The following is a 22179-nucleotide window of genomic DNA, read 5'->3' as shown; positions in this document are numbered from 1 at the left end:
ATGCTATATTGCAGTATTGCAGAGACCTTGTCTTATCTATTCCCCTTTGACTAAATACCTACAATATAGGCGCATGTCTTTGTTACTTCATACTCATTTTAACACTAATAAAAACTTTTGGACTAAAACAAATATATATATATATATATATATATATATATATATATATATATATATATATATATATATATATATGTATGGATTGTCAAGTAAAGTATGTAAGGACTACATACTGTACGTATGTAAGAATATGTTACCATTGAAAGACTATGTGAGAATAATAGCAATGGTTAACTTTGAGCGTAATTATTACAATAATATCGCAGTATTTGGTACATATGTATGTATTGTCAAGTAAAGTATGTGAGGACTACATACTGTACATATGTAAGAATATGTTACTCTTGAAAGAATATGTGAGAATAATAGCAATGGTTAACTTGGAGCGTAATAATTACAATAATATTGCAGTATTTGGTAAATGTTCTCTAACTTTCTCTTTAGGTTGCAGGTCGAAGGAACGACCGTCACAAACCACAGACAAAGGAAATCCAATTTATTCAGATTCTGTTTTTACTCAAGATCATCTTCTATCCTGCCTGCAAAATACTTCCAACATTGAGCAAGAACGATTCCATCCAGGTATTACTATTATAGGGTCATATTTTAAATATGTGTGTCTAGATAACAGTTTGATAGATAGTATGCGTAAGATATCAAATTTTGAACAGTACTGCAGATGGTGTGTGTTGTGTCTGTGTATGTCACTATCCATTGCATGGATATATATCGCAACGGGTTGCTAAAGTTTGTGTTATGGCGTACCGGATATGTATAAATTAACTATGAAAAATTGGTGATGCTTTTGTAATAACCTCTCTCTTTATATATATATATATATATATATATATATATATATATATATATATATATATATAATCATCTTTGCATAGTATTTTGAGGAAAGCATTGAACTGTTCCCTATCTTTACACGTATACACATACACCAGTGATTAGATAGACGATGCTTGATGAACAGAAGCAATGATAGATAGACGTAAACTGTGACAAAATACACTAACTGTAATTGATGGTCACAGATTATGATCAGTGGACCAAAATTAACATTGAACAATAGAGAAATATACCTGGGGAATTCACTATATTTGGGTGAATTTCTTTGTAAAATAGAAATCTTATTACTATGCCTATCTTTAGACAAACTGTCACATGAAATGTTTACAATACAGATATGAGTTAGGTGGATCGAATCATAGTTAAATAACATTCAGTTCTATAGTTAGTATATAAAACAAGTTCCAAAGGTATGCAAGAGAGAGGGTACAGTATATACTGCAATGCCCAGTTTACCCTAGAACACACCAATAAGGTGATCATTTTGCTGTACCATGACATTTATGAGAAATATTTTTTTCTTTCTTTACTTGTAAATTGATTGAAAGGTTACTTTAAAATGAAAGTTGCATATCTTAGAGTATTTTTAATTCTCGGGAATCAAATTAATGACATCAAGAATTTTTCCAGCGGGAACTTCGGCTATTCAGTAGAGCAAATATTTACAATCCTTTTTACCCCTCTCTCTCCTGATGCACACAAGAGACCATTCAGTGCGTGAGAATCAACACTGCTAACGGATTGTTGTGCAATTCAGCTTGGTACATTATAGCTGCACATCTTAGAAGCACTACAAAAGCGACAGGAGAATACAGGGGCACTCAAGGAATTGTAATATTTGTGTTATTACCTAATTACATGGCTAATACTCTTACCTACTCTTTCTGAAAAAAAAAGGGAAAATATGTAAACATTAAATCAGGCTACCATCCAGAATAATTTACTTGACTGCTCATGAAAAATTAAAATTCCTTGCATTACCAAAACAAATCTAGAACTGGATAGTCTCTCTTAGACCAGAAGTTGTAAAGGAAATTGACACCCAATGATAAAAAAAAAGAATGATAAGATTTGCCAAGGCAGAAGAAGGTTATCAAACCAAACCAAAATTCACTATCATGCATTGACATCTTCTGATCCTCTGTGTAAATCGGTTACCAGAGATTATGACTTGAGACAAAATTTGTTGTCCCTATAGTCCCCTGTAAATCAATCTTCATATAATCTAGTAGCTACATATTGTTTGTGTGTATGCATGTATGAACGTATGTTATGAATAAATGAATTAATGTTATTTGCAGTATGTTTGATAGTGTTGCATTCCTTCATTTGATTTAATTAACAGCTGTGGGGTTGGAGCCTGCTTAATGCTATCTATCTATCTATCTATCTATCTATCTATCTATCTATCTATCTATCTATCTATCTATCTATCTATCTATCTATCTATCTATCTATCTACTGTATCTATCTATCGGCCCTGCATGCAGTCCTTTTTACTGCACAGTCCCCACTCTCTAAAGTTCCAGACATTTAAACAAGCAGAATTTAAAATAGTTATAATTTGTAGTTAAGCATTGCAGCTGTCCACTTGGCCTCCATGCACATTAAATAAAGTGTACAAATATTCCAGACATCATTTAGACAGTTCATTCTTGGGTACTACTGAACAAAAAGTACTCAAACAAAATGGTCTTATAATTTCAGACAGTCCTTGGTAGTATGTACAGCTTTGTGCTGTGTGTGTGTCAAATGGATTCCAAGTCGGGCCATTAATGATTATGACAGCAATGCATTTTATCCCAAGGGATGGGCCTTTATTATGGTGTGCATATCCTGTGGACAGTTATTCCCTCCTTATGTATCAATAACCCTTTTTCTATCAATAGGGTATTAGCAGTACCAATAGGGTATAACCCAAGGTACCAATTTCTCATAATATATAAGTTGCATTTGCATTAATAAATGGAAAGTATATATCTAAAATATTTTAAGTCAGAAATATAACAAAAGATAATAGGCATTATAAAGGCAATAACTTCAAAACCTTTAAAGTAAATATGAAAAATATCAAAATAATTTGTCGAAGTAGGCATTATTGTCCCCCTTATTAGACCATGCATAGACATTTTGTATATACTGTATTTTGTATGTGTATATAATAAATGTGTTCAGTAATACTATAGTGCTGATAGGCTTTTTAATCAATATACCATAATTGTATTAATATTATAAAGTGCTACAGTAAGTCCTGCCCATGTAACTGCACATCGTAGAAACACATATAGGTATTGCTTAGTTGTATTGTGGGCTCAATTAGTTGTACTTGGGGCAAATGTTTTCAGTCTTTGGTCTGGCAATTAATTGTTATACCGGTAGCCCATTAAGAGAAGCCTCATGATACCATACAAAATAAAACTAGCTACAAGTTCTTTCTTTGTTTTTACATGAAATTGTTTCTTGTTACAAGGGAATATTATTTTTAAAAAGGACAACCAATGAAAGCATTCATTTTTTAATTGTTTTTTTATTTTCAGTATTAGTTAAGGACTAAGCTTAATGTATATATTTACAGGTGGAGTATACGGATGAACTCTAATAAACGTTCAGAATACTTTTGATTGTTAATCAATGATATATATACAGTATCTCACAAAAGTGAGTACACCCCTCACATTTTTGTAAATATTTTATCATATCTTTTCATGTGACAACACTGAAGAAATTACACTTTGCTACAATGTAAAAAGTAGTGAGTGTACAGCTTGTATAACAGTGTAAATTTGCTGTCCCCTTAAAATAACTCAACACACAGCCATTAATGTCTAAACTGCTGGCAACAAAAGTGAGTATACCCCTAAGCGAAAATGTCCAAATTGGGCCCAATTAGCCATTTTTTCTCCCCGATGTCATGTGACTCATTAGTGTTACAAGGTCTCAGGTGTGAATGGGGAGCAGGTAAGTTAAATTTGGTATTATCGCTCTCTCTCTCTCATACTTGTCACTGGAAGTTCAACATGGCACCTCATGGCAAAGAACTCTCTGAGGATCTAAAAAAAAGAATTGTTGCTCTACATAAAGATGGCCTAAGCTATAAGAAGATAGCCAAGACCCTGAAACTGAGGTGCAGCATGGTGGCCAAGACCATACAGCGGTTTAACAGGACAGGTTCGACTCAGAACGGGCCTCACCATGGTCGACCAAAGAAGTTGAGTGCACGTGCTCAGCGTCATATTCAGAGGTTGACTTTGAGAAATAGACGTATGAGTGCTGACGGCATTGCTGCAGAAGTTGAAGGGGTGGGAGGTCAGCCTGTCAGTGCTCAGAGCATATGTCGCACACTGCATCAAATTGGTCTGCATCGCTGTCATCCCAGAAGGAAGCCTCTTCTAAAGATGATGCACAAGAAAGCCTGCAAATAGTTTGCTGAAGACAAGCAGACTAAGGACATGGATTACTGGAACCATGTCCTGTGGTCTGATGAGACCAAGATAAACTTATTTGGTTCAGATGGTGTCAAGCGTGTGTGGTGGCAGCCAGGTGAGGAGTACACAGACAAGTGTGTCTTGCCTACAGTCAAGCATGGTGGTTGGAGTGTCATGGTCTGGGGCTGCATGAGTGCTGCCAGCACTGGGGAGCTACAGTTCATTGAGGGAACCATGAATGCCAACATGTGCTGTGACATACTGAAGCTGAGCATGATCCCCTACCTTCAGAGACTGGGCCACAGGGCAGTATTCCAACATGATAACAACCCCAAACACACCTCCAAGATGATCACTGTCTTGCTAAAGAAGCAGAGGGTAAAGGTGATGAACTGGCCAAGCATGTCTCCAGACCTAAACCCTATTGAGCATCTGTGGGGCATCCTCAAACGAAAGGTGGAGGAGCGCAAGGTCTCTAACATCCTCCAGCTCCGTGATGTCATCATGGAGGAGTGGAAGAGGACTCCAGTGGCAACCTGTGAAGCTCTGGTGAACTCCATGCCCAAGAGGGTTAGGGCAGTGCTGGAAAATAATGGTTACCACACAAAATATTGACACTTTGGGCCCAATTTGGACATTTTGACTTAGGGGTGTACTCACTTTTGTTGCCAGCAGTTTAGACATTAATGGCTGTGTGTTGACCTATTTTGAGGGGACAGCAAATTTACACTGTTATACAAGCTGTACACTCACTACTTTACATTGTAGAAGTGTAATTTCTTCAGTGTTGTCACATGAAAAGATATAATAAAATATTTACAAAAATGTGAGGGGTGTATTCACTTTTGTGAGATACTGTATATCCTGTGCTAGGTACACCCCAAAAACATCAATGGGTGTATAATAAAAAAAAATACATATATATATGATATATACAGTGGAACCTTGGTTTACGAGTAACGCGGTTAACAAGCGTTTTGAAAGACAAGCAACTGTTTTTTTTTAATTCTCACTCGGTTTGCAAGTGTTGTCTCGCAAAACGAGCAGAATTCAAGCTAATTGGGTGTGCAGTACCGCATTTGGCCAGAGGTGCGGGGGCGCTATGGATACTTGTAAGGGCTCGGAGCCATTCGGAAATACTCTGAATCACTCAGAAATACTCGGAAACACTCAGAAATACTCCATTCCCGAGTGTTTCCGAGCCTTTCCAAGGCTTTCCGGTTCAGCCGAGCTCTCCCCGAGTATTTCCGAGGCTCTCCGGTGCCCCCCCCACCTCTGGCCACATGCGGTATTGCATGTAATAGAAGTCAATGCAGAACAAATTATCTTTGTTTCCATTGACTTCTATGGGGAAACTCGCTTTGATATGTGAGTGCTTTGGATTACAAGCATCCTCCTTGAACGGATTATGCTCGTAATCCAAGATTCCACTGTAATGATGACAGCAGCACTCACTGATATTACATACAAATATTCAAAATGCTTATAAGAGATAAGTATTTTGCTGTCACATAAATTCAAAAAAGATTAAATCAAAGAGCTAATAAATAAAGTCCAATGCCCTGTACACACGGTCGGACATTGATCGGAAATTCCGACAACAGAATCCATGGATTTTTTCGGATAGATGTTGGCTCAAACTTGTCTTGCATACACACGGTCACACAAAGTTGTCGGAAAATCCAATTGTTCTGAACGCGGTGACGTAAAACACGTACATCGAGACTATAAACGGGGCAGTAGCCAATAGCTTTCGTCTCTTAATTTATTCTGAGCATGCGTGGCACTTTGTGCGTCGGATTTGTGTACACACGATCGGAATTTCTGACAACGGATTTTGTTGTCAGAAAATTTTATAGCAAGCTCTCAAACTTTGTGTGTCGGAAATTCCAATGGAAAATGTGTGATGGAGCCCACACACGGTCGAAATTTCTGACAACAAGGTCCTATCACACATTTTCCATCGGAAAATCCTATCGTGTGTACAGAGCACAAGTGTTAATTGAAAAAAGTCCATCGCAAAGGAAAAATCTTGATAAATCCAAAGTGCACCAGCCACAATGTGAGAAAAAAAGGCTGCTTACCAGAAATTTAGACCTTACATTACAAAAGGTCGCAAACTGCATTTGAATGACACAGGATTCCACAGGAATGCATGAATGCATGGATGGATGGATTGATGGAAGGCTTCGATCTCCTTAGTCTCTCAACCAATAATGCCTCGAATCGCTCTCATAGAGATAGTATGCCACAGAAATGATCTCATAATTATTCACTAAATCTGAGCTCACCATCAACAGTACATACCAAGGAAAAGATAATAGTATCCCATAGCGAAGTACTGTATATATCAATTTATTATAAAATCAACTAAAATTACTCACAAAAAGAAGGCAATATAAGCATTTAAGACCGCACTGCCAGTGCCCCGTGATGATGTCACCGCTATTCTCCGCCCATAGTACGTTTCGGTCTAATGCCCCGTACACACGGTCAGACTTTGTTCGGACAACAAAATCCTAGGATTTTTTCCGACGGATGTTGGCTCAAACTTGTCTTGCATACACACGGTCACACAAAGTTGTCGGAAAATCCAATTGTTCTGAACGCGGTGACGTAAAACACGTACATCGAGACTATAAACGGGGCAGTAGCCAATAGCTTTCGTCTCTTAATTTATTCTGAGCATGCGTGGCACTTTGTGCGTCGGATTTGTGTACACACGATCGGAATTTCTGACAAAGGATTTTGTTGTCAGAAAATTTTATAGCAAGCTCTCAAACTTTGTGTGTCGGAAATTCCAATGGAAAATGTGTGATGGAGCCCACACACGGTCGAAATTTCTGACAACAAGGTCCTATCACACATTTTCCATCGGAAAATCCTATCGTGTGTACAGAGCACAAGTGTTAATTGAAAAAAGTCCATCGCAAAGGAAAAATCTTGATAAATCCAAAGTGCACCAGCCACAATGTGAGAAAAAAAGGCTGCTTACCAGAAATTTAGACCTTACATTACAAAAGGTCGCAAACTGCATTTGAATGACACAGGATTCCACAGGAATGCATGAATGCATGGATGGATGGATTGATGGAAAGCTTCGATCTTTTTAGTCTCTCAACCAATAATGCCTCGAATCGCTCTCATAGAGATAGTATGCCACAGAAATGATCTCATAATTATTCACTAAATCTGAGCTCACCATCAACAGTACATACCAAGGAAAAGATAATAGTATCCCATAGCGAAGTACTGTATATATCAATTTATTATAAAATCAACTAAAATTACTCACAAAAAGAAGGCAATATAAGCATTTAAGACCGCACTGCCAGTGCCCCGTGATGATGTCACCGCTATTCTCCGCCCATAGTACGTTTCGGTCTAATGCCCCGTACACACGGTCAGACTTTGTTCGGACAACAAAATCCTAGGATTTTTTCCGACGGATGTTGGCTCAAACTTGTCTTGCATACACACGGTCACACAAAGTTGTCGGAAAATCCGATCGTTCTGAACGCGGTGACGTAAAACACGTTCGTTGGGACTATAAACGGGCAGTGGCCAATAGCTTTAATCTCTTTATTTATTCTGAGCATGCGTGGCACTTTGTCCATCGGATTTGTGTACACACGATCGGAATTTCCGACAACGGATTTTGTTGTCGGAAAATTTTATATCCTGCTCTCAAACTTTGTGTGTCGGAAAATCCGATGGAAAATGTGTGATGGAGCCTACACACGGTCGGAATTTCTGACAACAAGGTCCTATCACACATTTTCCGTCGGAAAATCCGACCGTGTGTACGGGGCATAAGAAACATCTTCCTGGGGCATCAGATTGTTGCCAGTACCCACAATTTTTTCCTTGTCAAAAGAAGTTTATTGAGTATACAATGTTATAAAGATACATAAAGTAAGTTTACAAGGATCTATAAAGTAAGCTCATTGTTTTACAGTAGGGTTTATATAGGTAAATATCATGAAATTTCAAATATTAAACATTGGGTTCACGTAAACCTAAATTAAAGATATATATCATTTCCTTAGTTACTTTTGTAGGTATTTAAATGATTTATACCTACTATACATATTGTTTACAAGTAGAGTGTATATAGGTCAAATAAATTCTGATAATGAGCTTTAATCGTAAGGTGGAGAAAAGGAAAGAGAAAGAAGAAAAAGGGTTGAAAGGTAGAGGTATGGTCCACAAGGTTGTCCCGCTCGTCAGTTTATTATTCTTTTTAGTTCTCTTTGAAGCCTTAGAATGGGTGTCTCTGTAAGTCATTTAATCTGTTACCATGGCAACAGGACAGAGTCATTGAAGTTTGACAGGAACTGTTGTTTTATCCAAGGATGCCAAAGTTTTTCAAATTTTGGAATTTGATTTTGATCGATGGCTACCATCTTAGCATGGGACATTGTATTATTCATTCTGTGAATTGTTTCTGCTAGTACCAATGTAGGAGATTTCCATGCCTTGGCCACTGTTTTGCAGCCGTTATTAGTTGGATCATTAGTTTGAATTGAGAGAGTGTTAACCATTCCGGTTTTAGATTAAGTAAAGTTAAATATGGATCTGGTTGTATTATTTTTTTAAATATTTTAGATGCAATCACGAAGACTTCCTTCCAGAAGGTTTGGATTACTGGGCACGTCCACCATATGTGTAAATATGTGCCTATTTCTGGGCATCCTCGAAAACAAAGAGCTGAGGTATTAGGTGAATATTTTGCCACTCTAGCGGGTACAAGGTACCAGCGAGTTAGGACTTTATAATTTGTCTCCAGTGCTAAGATGTTGGGTGAAGATGACTTAGATGTGAGCCATATGTTAGACCAGTCCGTGTCTTCTAAAGTTCGTCCCAGGTCCTCCTCCCACTTCTGAACGTAAGAGGGTCTATTAAGATTTGCTACTCCATATAATTGATTATAAAGTGATGAAATTGTACCTTTAGCAAATGGATCTTTTGTACAGATTGATTCAAAAATGGATAATTGGGATAATGGTGTATCCCCCTTTAGGAATGGTGTATAGAAATTTTTGATTTGGAGATATCTAAATATCTCAGAGTTTGGTAGATCATATTTTTCTCTAAGCGATGGGAATGAAAGGAATGATTTAGATGCTATGAAGTCATTTAGTGTCTGAATGCCTGATGTTGTCCAAGCTTTAAAAGAATTTGGGTAGATCCATGCCGGATAAAAGGCCGGATTTCTGATAAAAGAAAGGAGAGGATTGTGTGGAGATTGTAACTGATATTTGGTTTTTAGTTTATCCCAGAGAGATAAGAAGTGTTTAGTTATGGGATTATGAAATTTAAAGCGGTCTTTAGGATCAAGCCATAATAAATTTGATATTAATAGAGGGTCATTTTCTGAAGCCTCTATAAATACCCATAATGGGATTTCCTGTTTTGCATGGTATTTGGACAGACTGGCCAAATGTGCTGCTCTGTAGTAGTTAGTAAAATTAGGGTACCCCAGGCCTCCTTTATTTTTGGGAAGATGTAGTGTGTGTATAGGTATACGTGGTTTAGAAGAGCCCCATATAAACGAAGTTGCTCTTTTTTGTACTATTCTCAAAAAATAGGAAGGAATTGGAATAGGGAGGACTCTGAATAGATAAAGCAATTTGGGTAGAATAGTCATTTTGATTGCATTAATCTTCCCCATCCAGGATAAAGGAAGTTGCGACCATTGTTTTATTAGATTTGTGATCTGTCTTAATACAGGAGGATAATTGGTTGAGAATAAGTCAGAATGAGATGCTGTTAAATAAATTCCAAGATATGGGATTGATTTTTCTGCCCATGTGAATGGGAGTGCAGCCCTAGCCGGGATCAATTCCATGTTTGTGAGTGAAATATTAAGCACTAGGCATTTCTTAGGATTAATCATAAGGCCGGATAGGGCTGCAAATCCATCAAGAGCTGGTATTAAGTTAGGACCAGAGACCTGTGGTGATGATAGAAAAAGTAATATATCGTCTGCAAATATACATAATTTGTGTGTAATACCTCCTACTTCAATGCCAGTTATAGTTTGGTTTGTTCTGATGTATTGGGCCATGGGTTCGAGTATAAGGGCAAATAATAAGGGAGATAATGGGCAACCCTGTCGGGTACCTCTTTCGATATTAAAGGCTTCAGATTTGTATCCAGCATATTTTATATAGGCTTTGGGTTTATTATATAATGCTTTGATCCATGTTAAAAAGTGGGGTCCAAAACCCCATTTTTGTAATGAATATTGCATATATTGCCAGGATACCGTGTCAAATGCCCTCTTAATATCGAGAGATAGAAAACATAAAGGGATTTTCCGTTTTTTAGCAATATGTGCCAATAACACTGCCCTGCGTATATTATCGCCTGCCTGTCTATTTGGCATGAAGCCTACTTGATCTCTATGTATTAATTTTCCTATAATGCTATTGAGGCGTTTTGCTATTATTTTTGCTAATAATTTAATATCGAGGTTTAACAGAGAGATAGGCCGATAATTCACACAGGAAGTATCATCAGAAAGGGGTTTTGGGATCATACAAACAATTGCCATTAGTGTTTCTTGCCGAAAAGAATGTCCATCTAGAAGTTTGTTAAAAGTTTTAGTGAGAATGGGAGAGAGTATTTCTGAGAATGTTTTATAGTATAAAGCCGAGTAGCCGTCTGGGCCTGGTCTTTTGTTAAGTTTTAGGTCTTTTATGGCGTTAGCAACTTCATCTATAGTTATAGGCTCATCCAAACTGCTTTTTTGATTCTGAGATAACTCAGGTAAGGTTATTTTTGAGAAGAAGGATTCAGCCTCTGTAGGATTAAATTCATTGTTTGTCTTGTATAAAGTTGCGAGATGTGAGTGAAATTTATGGACTATTTTAACTGGATTACAAGTGTAAACATTTTTTGATAATTTCAAACGTATTGGTTTGAAAGATTTGTTAGTTGAATTTAATGCCCGAGCCAAATATGTACCTGGTTTGTTTGTATTCATGTAGAAATTGTGTTTGGAGCGTTTGAGGGATTTATCAACTGACTCAGTGAGAAATAGATCGTATTCCAATCTAGATTTTTCCAGATGAGATTTTGTACTCTGAGATGGATTATCTTGAAATGATATGTAGGCTGCATTAAAATTGAGTTCTAGTTTTTTTGCTAGATTTTTGCGTTCCCGTTTAAATAGTGCCATTTGTCTTTGTATTGTACCACGCAAGACAGGCTTATGAGCTCCCCACAGTGTTATTGGGGAGATGTCTGTTGTATTATTAATTGATATGTATTCCTTTAAAGCTTGTTTAATGGCCATCTGATGTAGTGGGTGTTTGAGCATTATGTCCGGTAAGTACCACGTTGGGTCATGCGCTTTTGGTATGGCTGAGGCTATAGTAGTGTATACTGCATTATGGTCAGACCACAGAATCGGAATTATAGCTGATGCAATAATTTCTGGTATCATTCCTATTGTTAGAAAAATATGATCTATTCTGGTGAAGGTTTGATGAGGGTGCGAGAAATAAGTGAATTTCTTTTTCATTGGGTTACTTTCTCTCCATGAATCTACCAGATTGTATTTGGAAAGAAGTTGAGAAAAAGGTAATCTAGAGGTTATTTTGGATGGTGTAAAAGGTGATTTATCTAGAAATGGGAGGAGGACCTGGTTCGAATCCCCACACATTATCACTGTTCCTATTTTGTGTGTATTAATCACTTGTAATATATGTGAGAGGAATGGTGTAGGTTGTTTGTTAGGAGCGTAGTAGGAAATCACCGTGATTGCTGTATCCATTATATAACCCATGAGTATCAGGTAGCTACCTTCTGGGTCTTTAATTTCTGATGATAAGGTGAATGGTGTAGATCGGTGAAATGCAATTAGAGTTCCCCTTTGCTTGGTACAGGCAGAAGCCGTGTAAATTTGTTGATAAAAAGGAGAAATATATTTTGGAGTAGAATCTTTGGTGAAGTGTGTTTCTTGGAGGCATACTATGTGAGCCTTCTTGTTATGGAAAGTACGGAAGGCTTTGGTCCTTTTTTGAGGGACATTTATTCCCTGAACATTCAGGGAAAGTATATTCAGTGGTGCCATGGCAATAGATCAAATAGTTTTGACTTACTTTTTGTTATGCAGAGCTGACTGCGCAGATCAACCTGTGTGGACTGAAGAGATGAATAGATAGAAAAGAAACCAGTGAATTCTGGAGTAAAGAGTAAACAAAAAACATATGAGATTAGATGATACATTGTATAAATTATTTTTTGCAAGTAATCACAATTTACCCGTGAAAGAGAATAAATATCTCTCTCAGGGGAATAAGTGCCTTCGTCACACTCCCACATAATATGGTTGGGAGAATGAGGAGGGCTAATGGGGGTACACGGATCTTCCGCTTACAGGAGAGAAGTGCTATGTCAAAAGACATCAAAATGATGTTTCATTAATTGGAGTGCAGAATATAGTTTTTGTTGAAATTATTTATTCCAGGGTGGTTGTATATGGTTAGTCCTGCCCTAGGCTAAATAATTCAGTTAGAAAGGTACTGTTAATAACTTTGGTATTGATGAAGATAGTTTGAATTATTTTGGGATTTTAACCCTTTTAGAGTAAACAATTACATATTTTATTCATATGTAACTGTTTAGATATGTTAACTCATAAAATTGAGGTTGTATTGCTTCAGATTAGAATAAACAAAAACATAATTCTAGGAACTAGTTAGGTAATAATATATTTGTTTTAAGAAAAGAAAGAAAAAGCTTCCATTACTTCTGGATTATTGAACATATTTGTCCTAAAAAGTAATAAATCTATTATTATTACCTGATAATATATAACTGAACAAGTATTTCCTTATTTCACTTATATATTCTAAGGCTATATGAATCAGAAGTAATAAGAAATATAACTGGAATGTAACATGATCCCACACAGTGTGTGACTATCAGAATGCAGTTACATTCAGTTATAAATACAGGATTTTTATAGAGAACCATCTCTTAGTATAATAAATGAAGAGATATCAGGAATTAGGATGTCAGTCCATTGAATCTTCTTGGTCCATGGATGATGTGGCATAACGGCCTCTTTTGTGAGAATGATGATTCCCATTTTGTTCTGAAATTTTCTGGGTGCTGCCTGAAGGTGAAGATGATGCCATTCTTCTGCGTGTGGAAGTGTTGCTGCTTGTGGGTTCTGTCAGATTTAATTTTAAAAGCGTTTGTTGTAGTTCATCTGCTGATCTGCTTCTGTAAATTGTACCTTGGTAGTTAAATCTGACTGAAAAGGGGAAGCCCCATTGATACATAATGTTGTGGCGTTGCAGTTCCATTAGTTGGGGTTTCATGGATCGTCTTTTAGTAATAGTAAGTTGGGATAGGTCAGCAAAAATTTGATAATTGTGTCCTTGAAAATTAAGTTCCTTTTTTTCTCTTGCAGCAATTAGTATTTGTTCTTTCGTTCTGTAATAATGAAATTTTGTGATTATATCATGTGGGGGTCCATCTTTCTTTTTGGCTGTGAGGGCTCTGTGTACTCTGTCCAGTTCTAAACGTTCAATAGGGATATCTGGCTTTAGTTCTTGCAATAGAGCAGTAATAGTAGATTGCAGGTCTGTCACAGTTTCAGGTATTCCCCTTATGCGCAAGTTTGAACGTCTGGCTCTATTTTCGTAATCTTCGAGCTTAGTTTGAAGTATTAAATTCTCTTCTTTTAATTGTTCCAATTCTGTTATAATTTCTTGGGTTGTAATTTCAATTTCATCCATTTTTATTTCTAAGGCTGCGGTGCGGTTTCCCAGCTCTCTTATTTCTTTGGTTAGGCTTTTTGTTATTTGGTCTGAGGTTTGTTTTAAAGCCTTATGAAGCATCTTTTCAAATTGTAATAATATTACTGGGGATACTGAGGAGGCTTGTGGAGAAGTTTGTGAGAGGATTTGTTCTGTATCTGACTCAAATGGAGAGTCTTGCTGTGACATTTTCTGTCTGTGAGAGCGCCCTGATGCTGTATCTTGTGAGGTGACTGGAGCTGCTTTAGTTGCAGTGAGTGCCTGTGAGCTCTTTGTGAGGTGATTTTTATTTCTGCCACGGTTTCCTCCCAGTACCATATTTCCTGCCCAAACTTTCACAGTTTGTTCCCTGGGGTAAAAAGGTTCAAACGGATACCTTTTGAGCCTGCCGGCTCTGCTTTGTCCTTCTCTTCTCTCCTCAGCGGTGTGGAGCTCTAACAATGCATGTCTGCTCCGCTAGGCTCCGCCTCCTGCCCCCTCGTACCCACAATTTTTTAATCACTATTCTGGATTTCTTTTAAACTTATGGTATAAATTTAGTTTGTTTACACAATCATCTAATACCTGCTTGTTGCCCTAACCAGAGGGATTCCAATAGTCAGACTGGCCATGCATGCTTGTAGTGTTTTATCACATATATAAATACACAGTTTTGTTAAGTACAAATTTAGCATCTCTGTAAATTTATATTGTCGTTACATGGCGTTATGAACAACTTGCATGTTTGAATTCAAATTCGGTATTAACATGTTACATAGTTACATAGTTGGTAAGGTTGAAAAAAGACACAATTCCATCAAGTTCAAACCGGGGTGGGTGTGTGCTTTTATGTCAATATTACATTGTATATCCCTGTATGTTGTGGTCATTTAGGTGCCTATCTAATAGTTTTTTGAAATTACCTATGCTCCGTGCTGAAACCACAGCTTGTGGAAGAGAATTTCTCATTCTTACCGCTCTTACCGTAAAGAACCCTCTACGCTGTTTCCGGTTAAATTGCTTTTCCTCTAATTTTAGTGAATGGCAGTGAGTCTTTTTAAATGCCCTTTCATGGAAAAGTTTTATCCCTATTGTGGGGTCCCAGTAGGGATAAGCTGAACACCCCCCGGTTCGGTTCGCAGCAGAACATGCGAACAGGCAAAAAATTTGTTCGAACACGCAAACACCGTTAAAGTCTATGGGACACAAACGTGAAAATTCAAAAGTGCTCATTTTAAAGGCTTATATGCAAGTTATTGCCATAAAAAGTGTTTGGGGACCCAGGTCCTGCCCCAGGGGACATGTATCAATGCAAAAAAAGGTTTAAAAACTGAAGTTTTTTTCGGGAGCAGTGATTTTAATAATGCTTTAAGTGAAACATTAAAAATGAATTATTCCTTTAAATATCGTGCCTGGGGGTGTCCTTAGTATGCCTGTAAAGTAGCGCATTTTTCCCATGTTTAGAACAATACCACAGCAAAATAACATTTCTAAAGGAAAAAATGTAATTTAAAACTACTCACGAAAAGTCTTTAATAAATCACGAGAGGGAGGGTTTCTTCCACCTTCAATGTCCAAGGCGAACATCGTTCTATTACTCAAGCCGGGTAAGGACCCAGTGAATCCAGGGGCATATCACCCGATCTCGTTGATACAGAGCGACGTCAAGATATTAGCTAAGGTCCGGTTGAATGGAGTGATGGCATTTTTTCTAAATATCTCTCCCCTCCTTCAGTGGTTTAGAGAAAAAAATTAAAACTTGGAACTCCCTCTCCCTTTCAGCTGCGGACAGAGTGAATCTAATAAAAATGATACTCATGCCACAACTACTTTATTTCCTCCATAATACCCCCATGGTCATCCCCTTGAAGATATTCCGTATAGTAAATACCATTTTTCGTAGCCTCATTTGGAAAAATAGACTCCCAAGGATTAAACTGGACCACTTGCAGAGACCCAAAGACAGCGGTGTATTGGTGTTGCCCAATCCCTGTCTGTATTACTTAGCAGCCCAGTTACAACATCTAATTGGCACATTTGCAACAGCGGAGGGAACGATAAATAGGTCGCAAAGCTCACCTCAGAAACTGATGCTCCACACGGTGGGTAGAGGCCCAATTCCCATAGCGCTGGAGGCCTCAGCCTTCACTAAGCCACACAAAAATTACCCAACTTTTAGTCTAGTTCAGAAGGTATGGAACAGATCCAAATATCTCCAGAATGCTGATGGCTGTACAGAGTACAGCCCCATATGGCACAATGACACATACACTGAAGTGGCCAAACTGTAGTCTGGAGCTAGGTGGAAGGCATTTGGAGTTACCCATCTTAAGCCAATATTCAATGGTGGGGTGCTGTTTTTCTTCGCGATTCTGAAGGAAACATATGGTCTACCCTCCTTGATGCACTTCTACTATATGCAACTTAGTCATGCGGTCGCAGCAAAAGGCCTGTCCCTGACTCCAGTGTTTAGCCTTCTTGGGGATGCTGTTTCGTTTAAAGGATTTATTTCCCAATGCTATGCCATCCTGTTACAGTCCGTGATGAACTACACACAGTGTCCTATGACATGTGCCACCCTTGCTTGTTCACCACTTCCTTCCTCATCCTGGTCCCTCACGACATCCAGGTACACTGACCAACCTATGACTTTATACCGTGTGTGACATTAGAATTTCCCCCACCTTCCTTTTCCCCCCTGCTCATAGTCATCCTTTTCCTTTACATCTCCCACGGTTATGGGAGTTATAGAATATCCACCCTAGACTGGGAAGGTCCCCATCCTATTTGTTGGGGTTCTATTCTCTGTTAAGACTTAGTTAGACGTTCAATACATCTAGTGTAGGGAATAGAAATTCCATGATTCTATTACCAACAGTTATCATCATGTCTCGGTTACACTGTGAATTTATATATTTTGTTTGCACGCAATTTTAAACCACATTCTATTTATTTATTTATTTTTTTTATTATTATTATTTTTATTTTTATATCCCAATGTTGGATCAAGTAAGGTCAATTATTTCCTCCATGTACACCAACACTTATTATTATTATTTTTTGAAAGGGCATGCGTATATATGGAGAGTTTTTAGTTGAGATCCATTATGTGTTGCAATGCAGTGTACAGATGCGGATGTGATTTTTATATTAAATTTTATAATATATATTATAATTTAATATAATATATTTGTTTTTAATAGCACATCATTTTTATGTAGGTTTGTGTTTTTATAATGTACTGTTGCGGATATATTTTCTATCTGCTACTAATTTTTCACACTGACCATAACAATTAGGTTTTTTATAATAGAAGTGTGTATTTATTACTTGGGGACTCTCTAACGACTGCCCTTTGAGTTGATCTCCTCTGTGTGCTGTGTTCACGTTGCTTGCATTCTTTGAGGCAGTCCCGGCATCAGCACTAGCCTCTGGCCCTCCCCTCCCTCCTCCCTTCCCCTCCCCTTGAGGGTTAGGCTCCAATACCAGCGCATTCACACCATCAGTTTGTGTTAATCTAAGTGATGACCAGCTTCATACATCTTCCCACCTTTGTGATTAAGCGCTGAGAAGATGCGTGCGCACCCTTACATGCTCGCTTACAGCGAGTGTATGGGCTGTAGTGTTCGGAGGTCGCGGTGTGGAAAGCTTATCCACCCGCACCTCCGGCCTGTCCACTGCGCATGCGCGGGCGGAAATGTCATTGAAGGCAGCCGGAAATCGCCTGTGGAACGCTATTATACCCGAACTTCCGGGTTCCCATAGCGGCGTGCTTTCCACCGGCGCCTGTAGCCCTTTGAAGCCTGCCGATGGTCCATTGTAGCCCCCTCTGCTACGCACAGCCCACATCACACCCCCCATTTGCAGGGGTGGCACAGATGGTACTGTCACTTCTGCCTGCCGACATCTACACCTACGTCTACACCTACGTCTACACTGGTGATGTGGCTGGATCATAGCCCTGGATAGTCCCTAACAGTGCAGGTAAAGTCCCCTTTTGTGTATCATGATTGATTGATCTGTAGAGTTGCTAATGATGATATTGTCATGATCATCTGTCTACATCTATACTCACATCTACATTTGTGATGTGGCCGGACCACTAGTCTTAGATGGTCTCCACTGGCCCACAGGTAGGGTTTCTTCCTGTGTATCACACCACCAATACTAATGATTAACTAACATACACATTTCTTTCATGGATATGATATTACCATGCTGTTACTATGCAGATTTGGTGACATCAGAGAGGGCTCTTCTAACTGGGAGATTTCTATATAGGTGGGAGTGGCCATGGTGGGCTGGTGCTGGTGACCACTGGGAGGCTCGGTTACAGGCATGCACACATACATATAGAGGAGCCCTCACTCGTGAGCAGTTACCACCCGCTTAGGCTCTGAAGAAAGGGGCTCGCCCCTCGAAACGCGTAAGCCATCGCCGTATTCACCTGATGTCCAGTCCTATTTGTATCCTGATGTCTGTTACTGCACACCTGCAGTTTATGTCCATGCCTGTATTCCAAGCTTGTTTGTAAGTAATACTTGCTTTTTTACAATTTTTAATAAACGTTATCAGTGGTAATGCGCAAGGTCTTTGTAGCTTTTGAATGCCCAGCATTCTGAAGAGGGCTGCAAGACAGCAGACACCATTGAAGCTTATTGGCCTTATCGCACACTGAGCATCTAGTTACTTGAGCGCAGGAGAGAGTTGTTCTCTTTTGGTTACAGTCCGTGATGAGGCAGCATTCCCTGAGGGAGAAATGGGAGGCAGATGTTGGACAGTTGGATGGGGAACAATAGAAGGAGATCTTTCAGGCAGTGAGCATGTGCTCATTAAATGTGTCCCAACGACTTACCCAGCTATACATACTGTTAAGAACGTACTACACCCCTCACAGACTCCATCTGATGAACTTGCAACCTGACTCCACATGCACAAGATGTAAACGAGATCATGGGGACCTCATACACCTACTGTGACGGTGTCCTAAGCTACATACATATTGGGCAGGAGTACTGAATACTGTCAATTCAGTGTTTAAAGTTACTCTTCCACAGGACCCGAGAACGTGCCTCCTGGGTGCTTTGGAGGAATACGAATGGGAGGGGCACAGCAGAGAGTCTATACACAGGGTTTTATTTCAAGCTATAAAATTAATTATGACACACTGGAAGAATGGATTGACAATATAAGCACAGTATTGAGAATGGAAAAGCTGATATACTAGCACAGGGGAAGTACACAAAAATTTGAGAAACCATGGGCACCGTGGCTTGATGTGCCAGGTCTCGCCCCGGTGCAACTAGTGGCTGACAGATTGCTAGGAATAAATGCAGGGTGAACAATGGGCTAAGAGAAACAATAAAGAGGATAAGGTGAAAATGAAGTTGTACTTATGTTGTTGGTTAACATCAGGATTATGATGTATGCAGTTGAACCATAATGCAACGAAGACTATGTTTGTAATACATTTCTGTAAATTTAATAACATTTTGTTGGATTAAAAAAAAAAAACACTCGCGGCTGTAATGTGTTGTCGGGTCCCAGCAATATAGATGAAAATCATTGAAAAAAAACGGCATGGGTCCCCCCCAGTCCATTACCATGCCCTTTGGGTCTGGTGTGGATATTAAGGGGAACCCCCCACCCAAATGTAAAAAAAATGGCGTGGGGGTCCCCCAGGCCCCCAGGCACTAAATACTCTGAACAGCAGCATATATACTGTATGGCCTGCCCTATATACTCTTCAGAAAATTGGGCCTTAGGTGTTGGTGGTACTAGAACACTTTAAGTCCTCACAGTTACTCTTGGTGGACGCAGGAACGGGCCCTGCTGTGAAATACTATATCAAAAATTGTAATTACATGCCCCTGTTTAACAGGGGCAGAAAAATTGGGCCTTTGGTGGTGGTGGTGGTGGTGCCACAACACTGTAAGCCTTCATAGTTACTCTTGTTGCGCACAGGAACGGGCCCTGCTGTGAAATATTATATCAAGAATTGTAATTACATGCCCCTGTTAAACAGGGGCAGAAAAATTGGGTCTTGGGTGGTGGTGGTGGTGTTGCCACAACACTGTAACCCCTCACAGATTGTCAGGATCTTGGTAGGAGGCCGAGATGCTGGGAGGGCTCCCCTTGTGGCCGAGTGCAGCACAACCCTGAAGATGACACAGGGATGCGGTGCCCACAGAAGCACGGGTTGCCTGGAAATAGAAGCTGGTGTCGGGAGCTTGATAGAGCAAAGTCACTGGAGGCAACGTGCTTAAAGGTCCGGAGAGGAGGACTAATGGAAGTCCAATAGCAAATCAGAAGCCAGGCCAGGGGGTCAAACACAGTAAGACAGTCCAAGAACCGAATCAACAAATCCAGATACAGGAGACAGAGGTATGCAGAGTCCGTGAGCCAATCCGGGGTCAGATGCAGGAAGCAGGCAGGAGGAGTCAAAAGCAAGCCGGTAGGTGGAGCCAGGAGGACAGGAGGAGCAGATCAAGCCAGGTCGGTGCACAGGAGATCAGGTAAACAGGAATCACAAATACTGGTACGCAGGAAGAGCTGATGATAATCCAGCGATGTGGCACTGTCAGTGGAGCGTTTAAATAAACAGGCGCCTGTGTCACGTCGTGTGCGCACCGCTGCATACGCGCATTCGAACGATTGCGGCGTTGTCGCGCACGCGCATCCGTCTGATCGCAGCGCCAGGTGTCCGTCTAGTGGCGATATTGCGCATCCATGTGCGTTGATGCGCGTTAGAGCTACCTTGCCTGTACTGGTTTGCTAACCTTGCAGAACTGTGCATAGGAATGCGCCTGTTTCCCTGACAGTGCCCCCCCCCAAGGGGCAGCCTCCGGATGCCTAAGCGTGCCCATTTTTCAGGGTACCTACTGCGGAACCTCTGTATCAGCCTAGGAGCGTACACATGACTTGCAGGCTCCCAAGAGTTCTCTTCTGCAGAATATCCCTTCCACTTAGGAACTGAATTGTCCTACCTCTCCGACGACAGTCAAGGATAGATTCAACTTCGAATTCAGCTTTATCTTCAACCTGGACCGGAGGTGGGGGCACTTCTTCTCTCCCTTGAAAAGGACTAGAAACAACATGTTTAAGAAGATGTTTTGATCTCAAAAGGACCCAGGAACTTGGGTTCCAATTTCCGAGATGGGCATGGCAACTTGAGGTTCACCGATGAGAGCCACACCTTATCCCCTATCTTAAAGGTAGGGTTAGCTCTTCTTTTTCTATCATATTGTTTTTTATATTCTTCTTGGGCCTTCTTCATGGTATCCTGGAGTATCTGGTAATTTGTATGGATGAAATCCACTCTGTCCTGAACTGCCGGGACTGAAGATTCCAGAATGACGTTGGGTAAAAATGAGGGATGAAAGCCGTAATTCGCCCAGAAGGGTGATTGGTTGGTAGAAGCATGCACCGAGTTATTATATGCAAATTCTGCACAAGGTAGTAGTTGAATCCAGTCATCCTGAGAGAAAGAACAGAAGCATCACAGGTATTGCTCTAGCGTCTGGTTGGTCCTTTCGGTCTGACCATTACTCTGTGGGTGGTAGGCTGTGGACAAGTATATCTCGAATGAAAGTAGTTTGCAGAGATTTTTCTAAAACCTAGAGGTAAATTGTACCCCTCTATCTGATATGATGTTATCTGGTAATCCATGTAATCGGAAAATTTCCTTAATAAAGATCTTTGCTGTATCCAAGGCAGAGGGAATACCTTTCATTGGCAAAAAATGCGCCGTCTTGGACAGGCGATCTACTGCCACCAAGATGGTAGTAAATTCTTCTGAGGGGGGCAGATCCACGATGAAGTCCATGGAAATCTTCTTCCATGGTTGTTCTGGGACTGGCAGTGGTCTTAACAAGCCCCAAGACCTGGCGTTGGACCCCTTGTTCCGTTGGCAGGTTATGCAAGAGTTAACGTAGTCCTTACAATCAGATCTCAAAGTGGGCCACCATAGGGACCGCTGAACAAGTTCAGTTGTTTTTCGGACCCTGAAGTGGCCAGCTAGCTGATGGTCATGAAAGATCTTCAATACTTGTAGTCTGGCTTGCTGAGGAACGAAAATCTTG

At 39.7% G+C, this 22179-nt stretch overlaps 1 protein-coding gene across 2 annotated transcripts in view; it reads left to right on the top strand.

Annotated features, from left to right (window-relative positions):
- The window catches only part of NR4A3 (nuclear receptor subfamily 4 group A member 3), a 179014-nt gene that overhangs the window by 5989 nt on the left and 150846 nt on the right, over positions 1 to 22179 (top strand). For both annotated transcript variants that reach the window (XM_073630649.1, XM_073630648.1), the window contains one exon: positions 505 to 642. Coding sequence is in view for 1 of the 2 variants with exons in the window: in XM_073630648.1 (XP_073486749.1) it covers positions 505 to 642 (138 nt within the window). In the remaining variant the exon portion in view is untranslated. The remainder of the gene's footprint in view (positions 1 to 504; positions 643 to 22179) is intronic.

This window comes from Aquarana catesbeiana, linkage group LG05 (assembly GCF_042186555.1).
Source record: "Aquarana catesbeiana isolate 2022-GZ linkage group LG05, ASM4218655v1, whole genome shotgun sequence".
NCBI classification, from domain to species: Eukaryota; Metazoa; Chordata; class Amphibia; order Anura; family Ranidae; genus Aquarana; species Aquarana catesbeiana.
The sequence above is the reverse complement of the archived record's forward strand: the minus strand, read 5'-3'. Positions and strand labels throughout refer to the sequence as shown.